The following is a 14,755-nucleotide window of genomic DNA, read 5'->3' on the forward strand; positions in this document are numbered from 1 at the left end:
CTCTTGCAGTAGCACAGATTCAAGAGGGTACATAGAAAGCCTGAAGCCACCATAGCCATGCCCTGTGCTGTATCTCGAAGACACATTCCTTATTTCATTGATTATTTTCTGGCAAGATACCCGGGGATGTCTTGTTAAATGTGGGAACATATCTTTTGCTACGCTGCTGTTTGTTACCAAATGGTTTTTAAAGACAACAAAATTGGTTTTCTTTCCACAATGGCTTCTCAAGTTTTATATTTTTTATATCTTAGACAACACTATGTTGCAGTGAATGACAGAAATGTCTTTGAGGAAGAAGAGCCCCACAATTCCCATCCTGTATTTCTCACAATTCTTGGTTATTCTTTCCACTGGTAGCAGCATAGACTGTGGACTTCCATCCCCTCTAAAATGTCATTTTCCAGGGCTGCTATTGACAGAGGAAATTAATTGGTTTGAGGTTTGCCTCTGGCCTGTAATTAGTCTCTTCTGATTTTTGCTTGTATTTTTATATTTGTGTGGAGGGAACTCCCCCATCACCACGTTTCAGAGGTACTAAGTTTGGAGAGTTTTGATACGTGGTCATAGGCCTAACTCACAGAGGTTTCATTTTAGGAGTTTCATGAAAAGGGCTTCCAGTTCTTTTATGGCTTGACCTTCTGAAACATCTGTATCCTGTTTGACTATAACCCCTATATGAACAAACAGACAAAACCTCCAAACTTTCCCAACCGAGCAGTTGGCCAAGAAAGAAACATGTTTTGGGGATGTCAAAACTCACAGAATGTTCTCTTCTATTATTCATACCATTGAGGAGCCCCAGTCATGACCAGGATTCCATTGTGCTAGAAACTATACAGACAGAACAAAAAGACAGTCTGTGAATCAAAAGAGCTTGTCGTTTTCCTGGGAATAGCTTCAGGAGGACTTCCAAGAGCCCAGTTCACACATACCATCCACTTGGAAAGGAACAGCTGCAGATTAACAGGCACAGAACATCTAGATAGAAAGTGAATACTTTTCCTTCTTCCTGCTAGCTTATTGTCATCATCTACAGAACTCTAATTGTCTGACAACTGAAGAAGTTGATTTTTTTGTCGCAGTTGGTCCGTAAAAAGCATGCTCCACCTTCATTAAATGTTCCTAGAAAAAAATACCTTACAAAGTATGTCTTAGAGGAAACTAAATGTATATGTTTGGGTATATAATGACTAGCTGTGCTTTTTTAAATTAGTATCTGTCTTACTCAAAGAATAATTTTGGGCTTTTTTATTATAGTGTTTGGATTTTTTCTAAAATGTTGAATAGCTATTAAAGTTTCCTATGAAGTAAGACGTGCTCTATCTCTCCCCCCCATTTAAGGACTTCCGAATGATTGTGAGCTTAAATATTTTCCAGCATATATTCAACTGTACGAACTGCAGTTGTCAAAACAGAGATAGATGTGCGACATCATGAGCTCCAAGAAAATGAGCAGTCCTGTAGGGCCTTAGAGACTAACACGCTTGTTTGTTCAGTAATGAGCTTTCAGGGTAGGACCCACTTTTTCAGGTTTGGAGCAGATAATAAGAATCAAGGGTTTATATGGCGTGAGGAGAGGGAGAAGAAGGAGAAGGAATAAAAAAAGGAGGGGTGAGGAGGAGTCTGTGTCACTTGTCATAAATGGGACCATCAGAAGAAATAAATTAATAGCAATGGATACTATTGCTGCAGATGTCAAAGGTGAGGAAATTGCCCTCGTAATGCGTTAAGATAATAGAGATCTCTATTAAGCCCCAGGTTAAATGTATCACATTTGCAGATGAATTCCAATTCAGATGTCACCCTCTGTAATCTTGTGGTAAAATTCTTTTGCAGAAGAATAGCTACTCTGAAATCTTTTATTGAATGTCCAGGGAGGTTAAAGTGTTCCCCTGTTAGGTGTATGTGTATTCCAGTTCCTGATGTCAGACTTACGTCCATTCATCCTTTGGTGCAGAGACTGTCTAGTTTGTCCAATATACGTGGCAGAGGGGCATTGCTGTGGTGTGGTGTGTGGCTGTTACTGAATATTTTCTTGAGGTTGGATGGCTGTCTGTGTTGGAAAGAATAGGCCTGTCAGCCAAGGCCTGTGAGAGTGAGATCATGTTCCGCTATATGTTGAAGGTCTGTGGTGTCCAATACGCTTCCCATTCACCACAGATGGAGAATGGGACACTGCGGTGTGGTGAAATGGGTTCACACATTGCACTTCATGCATGCGCCTCACCACTTGGTGGGATAAGCATGTGGCGGCACTGGCAGCTCCAGAACAGCTCTGCTGGTGCATCTCCAGCCACAGCACGAGCACATCTCCACCCACGGGGCCTGGTGCGGCCTCAGCCTCAGCCCCAGCCCAGAGGTTCCATAGTGAGTCTCTGACAGTTAGGGGGCTGTGCCTCGCTCTGGTGAGTCTCTGAGAGTTGCGGGGCTGTGCCTGGCTCTAGAGAGGAGGGGTGCCCGGCTCTATGGGAGCAGGACTTTCTGGCTGTGGCGATCCTGAAATTCTTATTGAACACCACTGTTATAGATTAACAGAGACTGTGTCATGATCATGAGGGTTAGCCAGCAGCCTGGGTGTAAAAGGGTTAACCTCCTTAGGCAGGTGGGGTCGGCCTATAGGAATGTAGGTAAGAATTGAATTTTCTGGCTCCTCCCTTTTTCTGTCCTCTGATCTTTCTTCTTCTTTCCAGCCATGAGGGAGAGAGACACAGAATATCTCCCTCCAAGAACAGGCCCTCCAATTTTCTGTAAGTAGGGTAAAGTAAAACGCAGGGGGAGTCTCCACCATGGGCCTAGAACTTAGTTACAAGGAGAGTAAAAGAACATTTCTAAAAAGTGCACAGACATTAGATCCCACTTCCCAAACCATAAAACAATAAAGCCTAACAGACTTATCTAAACTTTACCCTACTTACAGAAGATTGAAGGGCCTGTTCTTGGAGGGAGATATTCTGTGTCTCTCTCCCTCATGGCTGGAAAGAAGAAGAAAGATCAGAAGACAGAAAAAGGGAGGAGCCAGAAAATTCAATTCTTACCTACATTCCTATAGGCCAACCCCACCTGGCTAAGGAGGTTAACCCTTTTACACCCAGGCTGCTGGCTAACCCTCATGATCATGACAGACTGTCTAGGGCATCATTGACAATAACAGGCGACTCCCCCACCCCCTTTTTTCCTTCCTTCCTTCTATATAAACACTGGATTCTTACTGTCTGCTCCAAATCTGAAGTGGGTCTTATGCACAAAAGCTCATTACCTAATAAATAAATTCCTTAGCCTTTAAGGTGCTACAGGGCTGCTTGATTTTTCAGAAGATACTAACCTAGCAACCCATCTGAGACTATTGTGATTAGATAACTAGAGGGGAAAAATAAGTCCTCTTGCACATTTTTCCTTTTTTGGGGAAGGAGAAAGATGCTCTGAATAATTGTCACATCAATCATTTGTTTTTCAAATCAGCATTGAAGACAAAGTACAACTTTGCAAGGTTTTTTTTTAAAGACTGACTTCCTGTTTGTGCAGTTGTTGGATGAAGGATTTTTGCTGGCATGAAAATATCTGAGTAGTAAATATTGCAGCTGCCCAGGCTTCACGTTCCTGACCAGTTGGTTTCAAGATGCAAACACACTTTTGCTTTGCAGTAAACCTTTTAAGAGCCTATAGTTTATTCAGCATGTGGAGTGGTATACAGATGTTTCCGCATTAGAATTGCTATTAATAAATTAAAATTTAAATAGGATCTATAGTGTGAGAAAAATGTGCTTCGCATAGTGAATGTAGTGATTTGACTACTTAGTCAATAAAAGCCAAGCTGAAATATTTAACCTTTTTATCATTCGTATTGTAATCAGAACACAAATAATCTTCATTCTTTCTTTAACTTCATTAGTCACACCTAACTCCTAATATTTACACATTCCTATCTGCATATAAAATGAAAAATCTGACTACTTCAGTAATTTTGTACTTTCACCACTTTTACTGTGCAATATCATCAAAGCCTGGTTGTGTATTTCTCAAATGTCCCTTGTTTTGATAGGTGTCTCTCATTTTAGTCCCACTTACCTACATTCTGCTCTAATTGTCACTTCACTTTCTTTGTTAACAGTTGTTTCAATGAGAAGCAAGAACTGTGAAACTTAGTTAATAGATTATCCTGTTGGGATGAACCCACAGTATTTTAAATTTTTTCCATTTTTATTTGTATCCCTCATTTTGAGTCTTTGTCATGCTTCGTGCCCCATATTTGGGCACTGGCAGTTTGCGAGGTATACCTGTATCGTTGACATTCTGGAATATTTTAAGCAGGCACTCTGGGAGGAGCTGGTGAATCGGTATGTTCAGCCAGTCTCTTAATTCTGCTGATGTGTGTGAGCACGCTTATTAAAATAGTGCCATCAGTTTATTGATAACAAACCAATTACCAAAGAACACATTACAGGTTGAACCTCCATGGTTTAGCACCCTGGGGACCTGCCCAGTCCTGAACCAAGGAATCTGCTAGATCAGGGGAGGTCCTGCTGGCCCCTCTGCTGCTGCCTTCCCCTTCCCAAATTTATAGAGCTTTGGCTTATGACACAGATTTTGTCTGCAAGCAAAGACCAGACCCTCAGCAGTGCTTGTGACTAAATTGCTGCTGTGAATGATGAAGTGGTAGAACATCAGCAAATGTGGATATTGCCCCCTTTAATATTCTGAGGAGAACTACTATATCATATTCAACATGATAAAGGCATGGAGGTGATAGGGTACCTCAATTGTACCACTGATGTTTCTATAACTTCATATGACCTCACTTGTACTGAACAGAAGACTTGCATAGACTTCTGAAAAGTTAGTTTAGTTTGTTTCCTAACCTGGTGCCATGAGCTATTGGAACATTTAGAGTCTGCCCCAAGTATATCAGTATTTTAGATCTTTTTTATATGGATAGGTATGGGGAGTGTGCAAGTGTTGTTCAGTTTTGTTTTTTATTACAGACAAAATTTTCAACTAAATAGGTGCAACTAAAAAAAAACCAAGCCTCTGAAATTTTAAGAAGGGTGTAGCAATGCAACTTAGCGTACAGCACAAATTTTCTGTTCACGAGTAAATTTTAGGGTTTTGCTTGAAGTGTGACACAAATTTTAAAAAAAGAATCAGTTCAATCTTTTTCTTTTTCTCTTTACTTTGCAGATTTTTAACAGTGGTTTAATCTTGATGATAGTAAATCACTCCAAAAAGTTCTTTAGAAAATGCATTAGAAAAATATATTGATTGATAAATCATTTCACATTTCTTCACAATATTAATGTACACAAATGGCTAGGCCGTCAGTCAGCAATGAGATACTATTATTTTCTAGCACCTCACTTCCTTTTATACTTATGAAAACACTAACATGCAGTAAGTTTGATTCTGGTGAAAGTTCTTAGCAAAACATGCCAGATAATTTGCTGGATTTACTGTTTATTTTTATCTGATACATTTTTAAAGGTATTTTTTGTGGAGTGAGCTGCAGAGAAATAAAACCAAAATAGTGTTAAATATATACTGATGTAAATCTGTAAACTTAAAACTTGCAAGTATAATTCTGTGGGGTGGGAATAAAAGTAAATTTAATGACATCCCATATATAACAACGTGGTTTCATTTGTTTATCTGTTCTTGTAGACTTTAGAATGGAATTTGACTGTCAGTCTGTTTATTGAAGAATGAATAAGTTTTAGCTTTCAGGGCTTTTTAAAGAACATTTAAATTCTCAGTTAAAGGAAGTTTTGTTCCCTATGTTTTAACAGAACAGTACAGGTGCATTTTCAATGAGTCTGGGAAAACAAAACGGACGAGCAAAAAATAAATGCAGGCTATTCAAAACTCTAGGCTAGCCTGGTTCTAAGACTAATATTAAAACATGGCTGGGTAGCAGTGCCTTGGTTTTTTCATGTCTTATTCCTGTTCAGACCTCAGACACATTTTCAGACTGTTGGTTTGTGTTCCTTCTCTGATGTTTATGGAAAAAAGTTTAACAGGGATGGGAGTTCATTAAAACTAAGATGTTTGTTAAGCAAAAGAGTCAACCACGGTCTCAAAATATACTCTTTCCTTTTTGACTCAATTAAAAAAAAACAAACAACAAAAACAAAGGCATATCAGATACATTGATTAGTTTTTGTCCACCAGGGTAGGTAGCTTACTACTGTATTGTCTTCCTTTCAAATAGGTTGTGAAGATGAGGAAAGAAGTGAAGAAGGCCAGAGTTCTTACCATTCGCAGGCTCACCAGACACATTGCAAAGCTTAAGTTAAAAAAGTGAGTTTTAATACTAAAATTCCTTTCTTTGAAATGACTTGCTAGTCCGTTCAAAATTTTAAGTGAGGGGGGAAAGATGTATCTCTGCCACATTATTTAACATGCTACGCATTTGTGATGGGTAGCAGGGCAGTACATTAGATTTAATCAAAACTATTCGACTAAATAATTTTATTAAGAACAGTATTTTGCTAGAATTAGGTTGGTCTTGAACTACGCTTTATGAATCTGTACTGTTAAGTGTGTAATAGTAAATCTTATTTATGGATTTGTGTAGGTGCATGTTACCTTAGACGATACTAAAGACAATTTCCCAAAGCAGACTTGAAGTCAGGTATTCAGAAGTGCTTAAGAGACATTGGAGCCTAAGTCCTGTTTAAAAAAGACTAAACTACTTGACTAAAGTCATTTTGAAAATGGGATTTAGACGAAATCACTTAAACATTTTGTAGCAGGTTACCTAATGTGAAGTTCTGTAGATTAAGTTTTTAATAAGATGCAGTGCTTTCTTCTGATTTTGGAAAAGACCTTGCCAAAAAGTAGCTATAAAATATATTATTACAGTAAAAGGTTGGTTGCCCAGCCCAACTTGAATGTCTAGCTGGATAATAAAGCTTTTACTGTACTTTCCTTCACATATTTAGAATTACCATGATATCTTTTCTGCATGCTAATTTAATTTTTTAAACACGTTAGTATGTGTCTGTGTGTCTAGTTACATTTAAAATAGATGTGAACAGTAAAAAAAATATTCATATTGACTTTTTGTGATCTGTTTTGCTATAAATAGTAACTTATTTCATGGGAAATTATTGCGGAACAGTGTTTCACCAAGTTAAACAAAGACTTTGCCTACAGGGGTTCAGAAGAAATGGTATTAAAGAACCAAAAGCGAGCAGAGAGATTACTAGAAGAACTCCATGCCATGAAGGTAATGTCTGTATATACATATGTGTATGTGTGTGCATGCACATGCATGCACGCACACACATTCATTATTTACCATCACTTATTGTCGTAACAAAAACCTGGCCTACTTTCTTACAACGTGATCTTGAGATTTTTGTGATAGGTAGAGGAGTTATGCATTGGTCTGTTTTCATTATGAACAAGGTGGAAAATTAAGAATATTTGCATATTTCTACATTTATTGATGTGCCTCTCAAGGTGTTAAGTTAATGTGACTGACGCTTGACAAACTAAACTTGCATCTATTCCGTGCCTGAATCTTTCACTATAACAGACACACTATAGCTATTTAAATATTTGTGCTGTTCAGGATTGTAGAATTTTTGAAATTGAAGTTACAATATGTCTTGTTAGTTCATTGTGTCATATATTTTCTCCTTTTTAGACAGGATGTTTGTTAATATAATTTTCAAGCCTTTTCATTTGTCTAAGGATATGTCTACACAGCAAAGATATTTTGTAATAACAGCTGTTGTTTTGAAATAACTATCCTAGCATCTACACAACAAACCGCTGTTTCGATATAGGTAGCCTCATTCTACAAAGAAATAGGTAACCTATTTTGAAGTAGCTTTTTCGAAATAGGGGCTATTAAGACAAGAAATAGGGAGAAACAGTAACAGGAAACTTGGAAAAGGCAGAGATGCTTAATGACTTCTTTGTTTCGATCTTCACCGAGAAGTCTGAAAAAGGAGTGCCTAACAGTGAATGCTAGTGGGAAAGGGGTAGGTTTAGAAGATAAAATAGAAAAAGAACAAGTTAAAAATCACCTAGAAAAGTTAGATGTCTGCAAGTCACCAGGGCCTGATAAAATCCATCCTAGAATACTCAAGGAGCTGATGGAGAAGGTATCTGAGCCTTTAGCTAGCATCTTTAGAAAATCATGGGAGACAGGAGGGATTCCAGAAGACTGGAAAAGGGTAAATCTAGTGCCCATCTATAAAAAGGAGAATAAGAACAACACAGGAAGCTACAGACTAGTCAGTTTAACTTCTGTGCCAGGAAAGATAATGGAGCATATAATTAAGGAAATCATCTACAAACACTTGGGAGGTGATAGGAGCAGCCAGCATGGATTTGTAAAGAACAAATCATGTGAAACCAATTTGATAGCTTTCTTTCACAGTATAACAAGCCTTATGGATAAGGGAGAGATGGTGGATGTGTTATTCCTAGACTTTAGTAAGTCATTTGGTATGGTCTTGCATGATATTCTTAAAAATAAACTAGGCAAATACAACTTAGATGGGGCTACTATCAGGTGGGTGCAAAATTGTCTGGGTAACCGTACTCAGAGAGTACTTATTAATGGTTCTCAATCCTGCTGGAAAGATATTACAAGTGGGGTTCCTCAAGGGTCTGTTTTGGGACTGGTTCTGTTCAATATCTTCATCAACGATTTAGATATTGGCATAGAAAGTATGCTTATTAAGTTTGCAGATGATACCAATCTGGGAAGGGTTGCATCTCCTTTTAGGGTCATAATTCAGAATGACCTGAACTAATTGGGGAAATGGTCTGAGGTAAACAGGATGAAGTTTAATAAAGACAAATGCAAAATGCTCCACTTAGGAAATAACAATCAGTTTCATACATACAGCATGGGAAGTGACTGTCTAGGAACGAGTGTGGCAGAAAAGGATCTAGGGGTTATAGTGGACCACAAGCTAAATATGAGTCAACAGTGTGATGCTGTTGCAAAAAAAGCAAACATGATTCTGGGATGCATTAACAAGTGTGTTGTGAGTAAGACACGAGAATTCATTCCTCCTCTCTACTCTGCTCAGGCCTCCTCAGGCTTAGGCCTCAGTTGGAGTATTGTGTCTAGTTCTGGGCACCGCATTTCAAGAAAAATGTGGAGAAATTGGAGAGGGTCCAAAAAAGAGCAACAAGAATGATCAGGAGTCTAAAGGACATGACCTATGAAGAGAAGCTGAAAGAAATGGGCTTGTTTAGTTTGGAAAAGAGAAGTAGTAAGGGGTACCTGATAGCTGTTCTCAGGTATCTAAAAGGGTGTCATAAGGAGGAGGGAGAAAACTTGCTCTTCTTGGCCTCTGAGGATCAAACAATGGGCTTAAAATACAGCAAAAGAAGTTTAGGCTGGACGTTAGGAAAAAGTTCCTAACTGTTAAGGTGGTCAAACACTGGAATAAATTGCCTTTGGAGGTTGTGGAATCTCCGTCTCTGGCGATATTTAAGAACAGGTTAGAGAAATGTATATCAGGGATGGTCTAGACAGTATTTGATCCTGCCATGAGGTCGGGGGGCTGGACTCGATGACCTCACAAGGTCCCTTCCAGTCCTAGTATTCTATGATTCCAGTTCAAAATAAGCCATAATGCGCCCAATGGGTTTATTTTGAAATAGGCTCTCTGGCAACATCTACACTGGCTAGTCCTTTAGGAAAATTGGGCCTTCTTCTGAAAGAACAAGCAGAGTGCCCATGCACAAAATGATGTCTTTCAAATTCCTTTCGAAAGAATTTCTTCCAGAGTTTCTCTTCCTCTCCCAAATATGGAAGAGCACATTTTTCCGAAAGATTCTTTCAGAAGACAGTGTGTGTACATGCTCCAGGGGCCCTTTGTTCGTAAGAGTGGTCCTCATGGTGCCAGAATTTTTGCTCCCTGGCCCATTCTTTTGAAAGAGCAGATTGCTCTTTTGATCTACTTTTTTTGTATGTGCACATGCTGTTTCAAAAGAAGATCTTCTGGAAGAGATCTTCCGGGAGATCATCTTTCGAAAGATCACTGTAGTGTAGAAGCGGCCTATGTGTGTAGAGGCTGTATTTTGAAATAGCTAAGTGCTATTTTGAAATGCATTTTTGTGAGTAGCTGTGTTATTTTGAAATAAGGCTGCTGTATAGACATACCCCAAAGATATGTCAATACTAGAAGCATCTGTCAATAGTAACATCTTTTATCAGAGTTGTGTCAACAGAAACTCTATTGACAGAGTGCACCTACACAGAAAACAGATCAACAGAGCAATCTGCTCCATCAGCAGTGAGCAGCCAGATTGTCCTGCCCTTTGTCAACAGAACTGTTGACCGGAAACTCTGCACACATGGCTGCCTCATGAAACAGAAGCCGTCTCTGTCAACAGAAGTGTCTGCGCTGAACGTCTGTCGGCAGAAGGATTATTTCTCAAGTTTTCAAGAGATAACACTATCAAGACAAATGCAGAGTTTGTTGAGACTCTATCGATAAGAACACTGTGTGTAGATGATCCCTGAGTTATGTCGACAGAAGGCTCCTTCTGTTAACACAGCTCTTCAGCGTAGACACAGCCCAAGACAACTGTTTGATCAGTTGATGACTACTGTTAGTAGCAGTGGCTAGTGGTTGGATTATCTCTTCCACATTGACATCCCATGAGATTAGATTAATTTACCAAGGGTTGAGAAAATTCCTATGAAGAATTAAATAAAGGAGGTTCTCAGTAATTCAGTGTCTGGAGGGCTTTTTTGATCCAAATTTAACTTCACTTGAACAGCAATTCTGAATACGGGATGACTGGCTGATTGTGAAGGATAGAACCAGAAGTTCCAAACCTGGAATTCAGTGTTAGACTGTTGCTTTGAAGTGCAGGCACCAGATTATACAGATTGGATTTCCTGTCTGGGCAGGGCTCTTGGGCACTGGCCCACTTGCCACTAGGCTTCTGGTCCAGGAACAGCCATGGTCCTGCTGGGACCAGAGAGTCCTGGTTTTGGGTGGTGCGATCTATACAAAACTTCCAAGCAGACTATCTGTCTGGAGCAGAAGTGACACAGGATATTACATATACAGAATGACAGTTGAGAGGTTCACGAGGACTGAACAGTAGAAATCATGCATATCTCTAGTACTTTGTTGCACAAATAAGAAATCTAATATAGTGTATAAGGCTGTACCCTGTTTTTCCTGAAGTAAGTTTGTTATATTCACATTAGGGAGTTTCTCCAATACCGCTTGACAGTTCTGAAAGACTATACATAGGGGAGCGATATCTGTAGCTAGTTTTGTAGTTAAGCCATTTGAGCAGTATTAGCCATCTTATTATAGGCACTTTGTTCCCTCCTTTTAGGAGACTGTAAATGATTTGAGCTATGACATTTCAATATAAGAATAAGCAATATTTGTTAAAAGTGTAAATTCAAAGTCTGATCATGGTCAACTAATAGTAACTGATGCTTTTTAGATAAGACGAAACACCAAGGCATAAACTATGCAATTTCACTGTTGTACACCATATATAGTTTATAAAGATCGTATTGTATTAAAAGTATAAAGTAGCTGCATGTAACTAGTCTTGGAAAGATCCAGTTTTTATCATAAATGTCAGTGAAGTCTTTTTCAGCGGTGTACACCCAAACTAACATTTTTTCGTTGCTTGTAATTTAGATTGGCAACATTAAATAAATGCTGATTAATAGTTTACATTAATATTCACTATGTATATTTTGACATGTGATGTTGACAGTTTGTTCTAATGTTCATGAAGCCTTAACTACTTAAAATCAGTGTCTGCTGTCATTAAATAACTGTCTCAGCTTCTCCCCGCCCCCAGAAATTTCCCACAACTAGGAAAATTTAAGTGGACAAAAACAATTAAAAAGCTCAAAAATGACATTGATATGAATTCTGCTCCCCCGCTACATATAATGCTAGCTATATCATTTGCACTAAATAGCCTACATAGTATCATAGCTGTGTGAGTTAGTAAAGATTTCAGTATTTAATATACTGGACCACTTGTAAAGCATTTTTGATGTTAGAGAACTTGTGTATCATAACATATGGTATTTTATCAAAATATTACCTTCACATATAGAATGCCAGGATGGGAAAATAACTTACTGTCAGTGTACTCCTCACTGGTGTTTGAGTATGCTATATATGCAGAGCACTTTTCTCAAGTGAGATGAGAAACTTGCCCATCCTCATTGGCTGCACACTTGTTTCTCACATGCTCTTTCACTCTGCCCAGTATTCTGTATTTTAGCAGATGTTACAAAAATTTCAGTCTCCTGGTATATTTTTCACAATAAAATATCTTTCTCTGTAGCATCATCTCATGAGAGTGACTTTAAAGTTGAATTTTCCTTTCATTCATTCTTAAGAACAAACTAGTGCCTCTTCAGCCATACATGTTCATCTTCTGCAACTGGGAATCTTCTTTGCTTTTTTCTAATGCTGGACCACCTCAAAAGACAACAGCTACAAACAGAATGTTTCACCACTTTTGGATATGGAGATTTGGTCAGAGATGAAATGGAGAAGGCAGGCGGTAGTAGTGCAAATGCTGTATTGTCTATGGACAGACTTTTTGGTTCAGTTTCCAAATCCAAAAGTAACGTGGGTGGGGTTTTGGGGGTGTGATGTTGGTTTTGTTTTTGTTCTCCAAAAGATGGGAACTTTTTGACCCAGTTCGAAATGTCTATACTTTGGAAAAGTCTCAAACCACAGCTTGTCTTTTTGAACTCTTATTAATAATTCAAAAGGAGCCTCTAGTCATTGTGAAGGATGTGTGCTGGTGTGGATCAAGGGAGACACTCCCATATGGTTTTACTTGTAATTCTCAATTAGTGCTTTGTTAGATCTGCTGGTTTGGACTGCTTTCTATCTATATGCTGTCTGTTAGGCAGGAAGTTGTCCTTTGTGCTGTCACTGAATCTTGTGCTGATTCCGTATCAACTTTTAAATTACATAAAAATGTATGTAAATTTTAGAAATAGAAACACAAATAAAGCAGATATCCACAATACAAGGTACAGGACATTAGGGAAATGGATGTGACAATTACAGTTATTTTATTTATTTTATTTCTGATCCTGTTACTAAGTGATCTTGTGCCTGTGTGCCGGACAGTGCCGGACAGTGCAAGTATATTTTCTATTTCTGGACTGAAACATGTGACCTGTAGCTTAGTATCTTATCCTTTGTTTCCTTAGTAGGATTGGAGATTTTTTCCTTACACTCAAAAGTATAGTAACAGAGAGGAAGCTGTGCTAGTCTATACACTATCAAAACAAAAAGCAGTCAAGTAGCACTTTAAAGACTAGCAAAATAGTTTATTAGGTGAGCTTTCGTGGGACAGACCCAATTCTTCAGACCATAGCCAGACCAGAACAGACTCAATATTTAAGACACAGAGAACCAAAAACAGTAAGCAAGGAGGACAAATCAGAAAAAGATAATCAAGGTGAGCAAATCAGAGAGTGGAGGGGTGGGGGGGAAGGTCAAGAATTAGACTGAGCCAATATCCTCAAAAGTATAGTTTAGTAGGTTAGAAGCAATTAGGGCTTATGTTCTTTGGCAAATTCCTGTGCACACAGACCTCTTCTTATTCTTACATACCAACAGTAGATTGTGAGTTTTGACACAGTTTAATATGAAGTGGGAACAACTGTTTAAAACAGAATCCCTTTGGAAATTGAGGAACTAATTCTTGCTGATCCAGATGTTGCCTAGTAGAGTTCAAGAGTGGTAATCCTGGAACTTTTCCTTGCAACAAACCCCGCTGCCAAGTTTGTCCACATATTTATTCTGGGGATACCATCACTGGACCTAACCATGTTAGTTACAAGATCAAAGGCACATTCTTGTGTATTTCAAGCAACATTATATATGCCATTATGTGCCAACAATGCCCTGCCACTCTGTACATTGGACAGACTGGGCAAAACCTTCACCAAAGAATAAATGGACACAGAGCAGACATCAAGAAACTCAATACACAGAAACTGATCAGTGAACACTTCAGTGGATGGGCCACTCTGTTGAAGACCTGAGAATTTGTGTCCTAGAGCACAGAGAATTTGAAAACAGATTACAGCAAGAAATTTGTGAATTGGAATTCATATTCAAATTTGACACATTAACACATGGTATGAACAGAGACATCAGTTTCCTCATGTGTATTACAAGGAGTGCTTCCCTTCCTTTGATGCTCATAATTATCTCAGGCAGGACACAACATCCCCCCCTCCCCATATCCCCCCTCCTTCAGTGCTATGTACTTGATTTGTCAGTTTTTATTTCAATTTTTTTGTTGGACCTCTGTACTTGTAAATGTCAGTCTATATTGGAAATGAGATTGATCTGATGAAATGGGTCTGTTCCACAAAAGATCATCACTGGATAAATCATTTTGTTAGTCTTTAAGGTGCTGTATTTCTGCTGTTTTGTTTTGAGTGGTAAATGGGTTAACAGACCTTCAGTTTTAACACCTTTTAGAAAAGCTTGTGTGTGTTTGTGAAGGGAAGCACTCTTCATCACTCCTGTTTCAGTGACATCAGCCAATAACGAAGTAAAACAGGTAAAAAAGAGGAGGGTGAAGCCTCTCAGCATTTATGTAATATGAATGCTCATTAGCAGCATTAATATGTTCAAAGGACATTGGTACTAATTTTAGGCTGTACAGTCGTACTCCAATTTAGTCTGTTTTACTACACTGGAATTTGCTATGGCATCTCTGCTTTCTTTTAGGCCGAAATAATTCTGCATGTTAGTTG

General features: G+C 38.6%; 1 protein-coding gene across 1 annotated transcript in view; it reads left to right on the forward strand.

The window, feature by feature from the left end:
• Window positions 1–14,755, forward strand: part of SRFBP1 (serum response factor binding protein 1) — a 151,089-nt gene that overhangs the window by 48,239 nt on the left and 88,095 nt on the right. The window contains exons 2-3 of the mRNA XM_074994997.1: window positions 6,203–6,291; window positions 7,150–7,222. Coding sequence (XP_074851098.1) covers window positions 6,203–6,291; window positions 7,150–7,222 — 162 coding nt within the window. The remainder of the gene's footprint in view (window positions 1–6,202; window positions 6,292–7,149; window positions 7,223–14,755) is intronic.

Source organism: Carettochelys insculpta, chromosome 5, assembly GCF_033958435.1.
Source record: "Carettochelys insculpta isolate YL-2023 chromosome 5, ASM3395843v1, whole genome shotgun sequence".
In the NCBI taxonomy this organism is placed as follows: Eukaryota; Metazoa; Chordata; order Testudines; family Carettochelyidae; genus Carettochelys; species Carettochelys insculpta.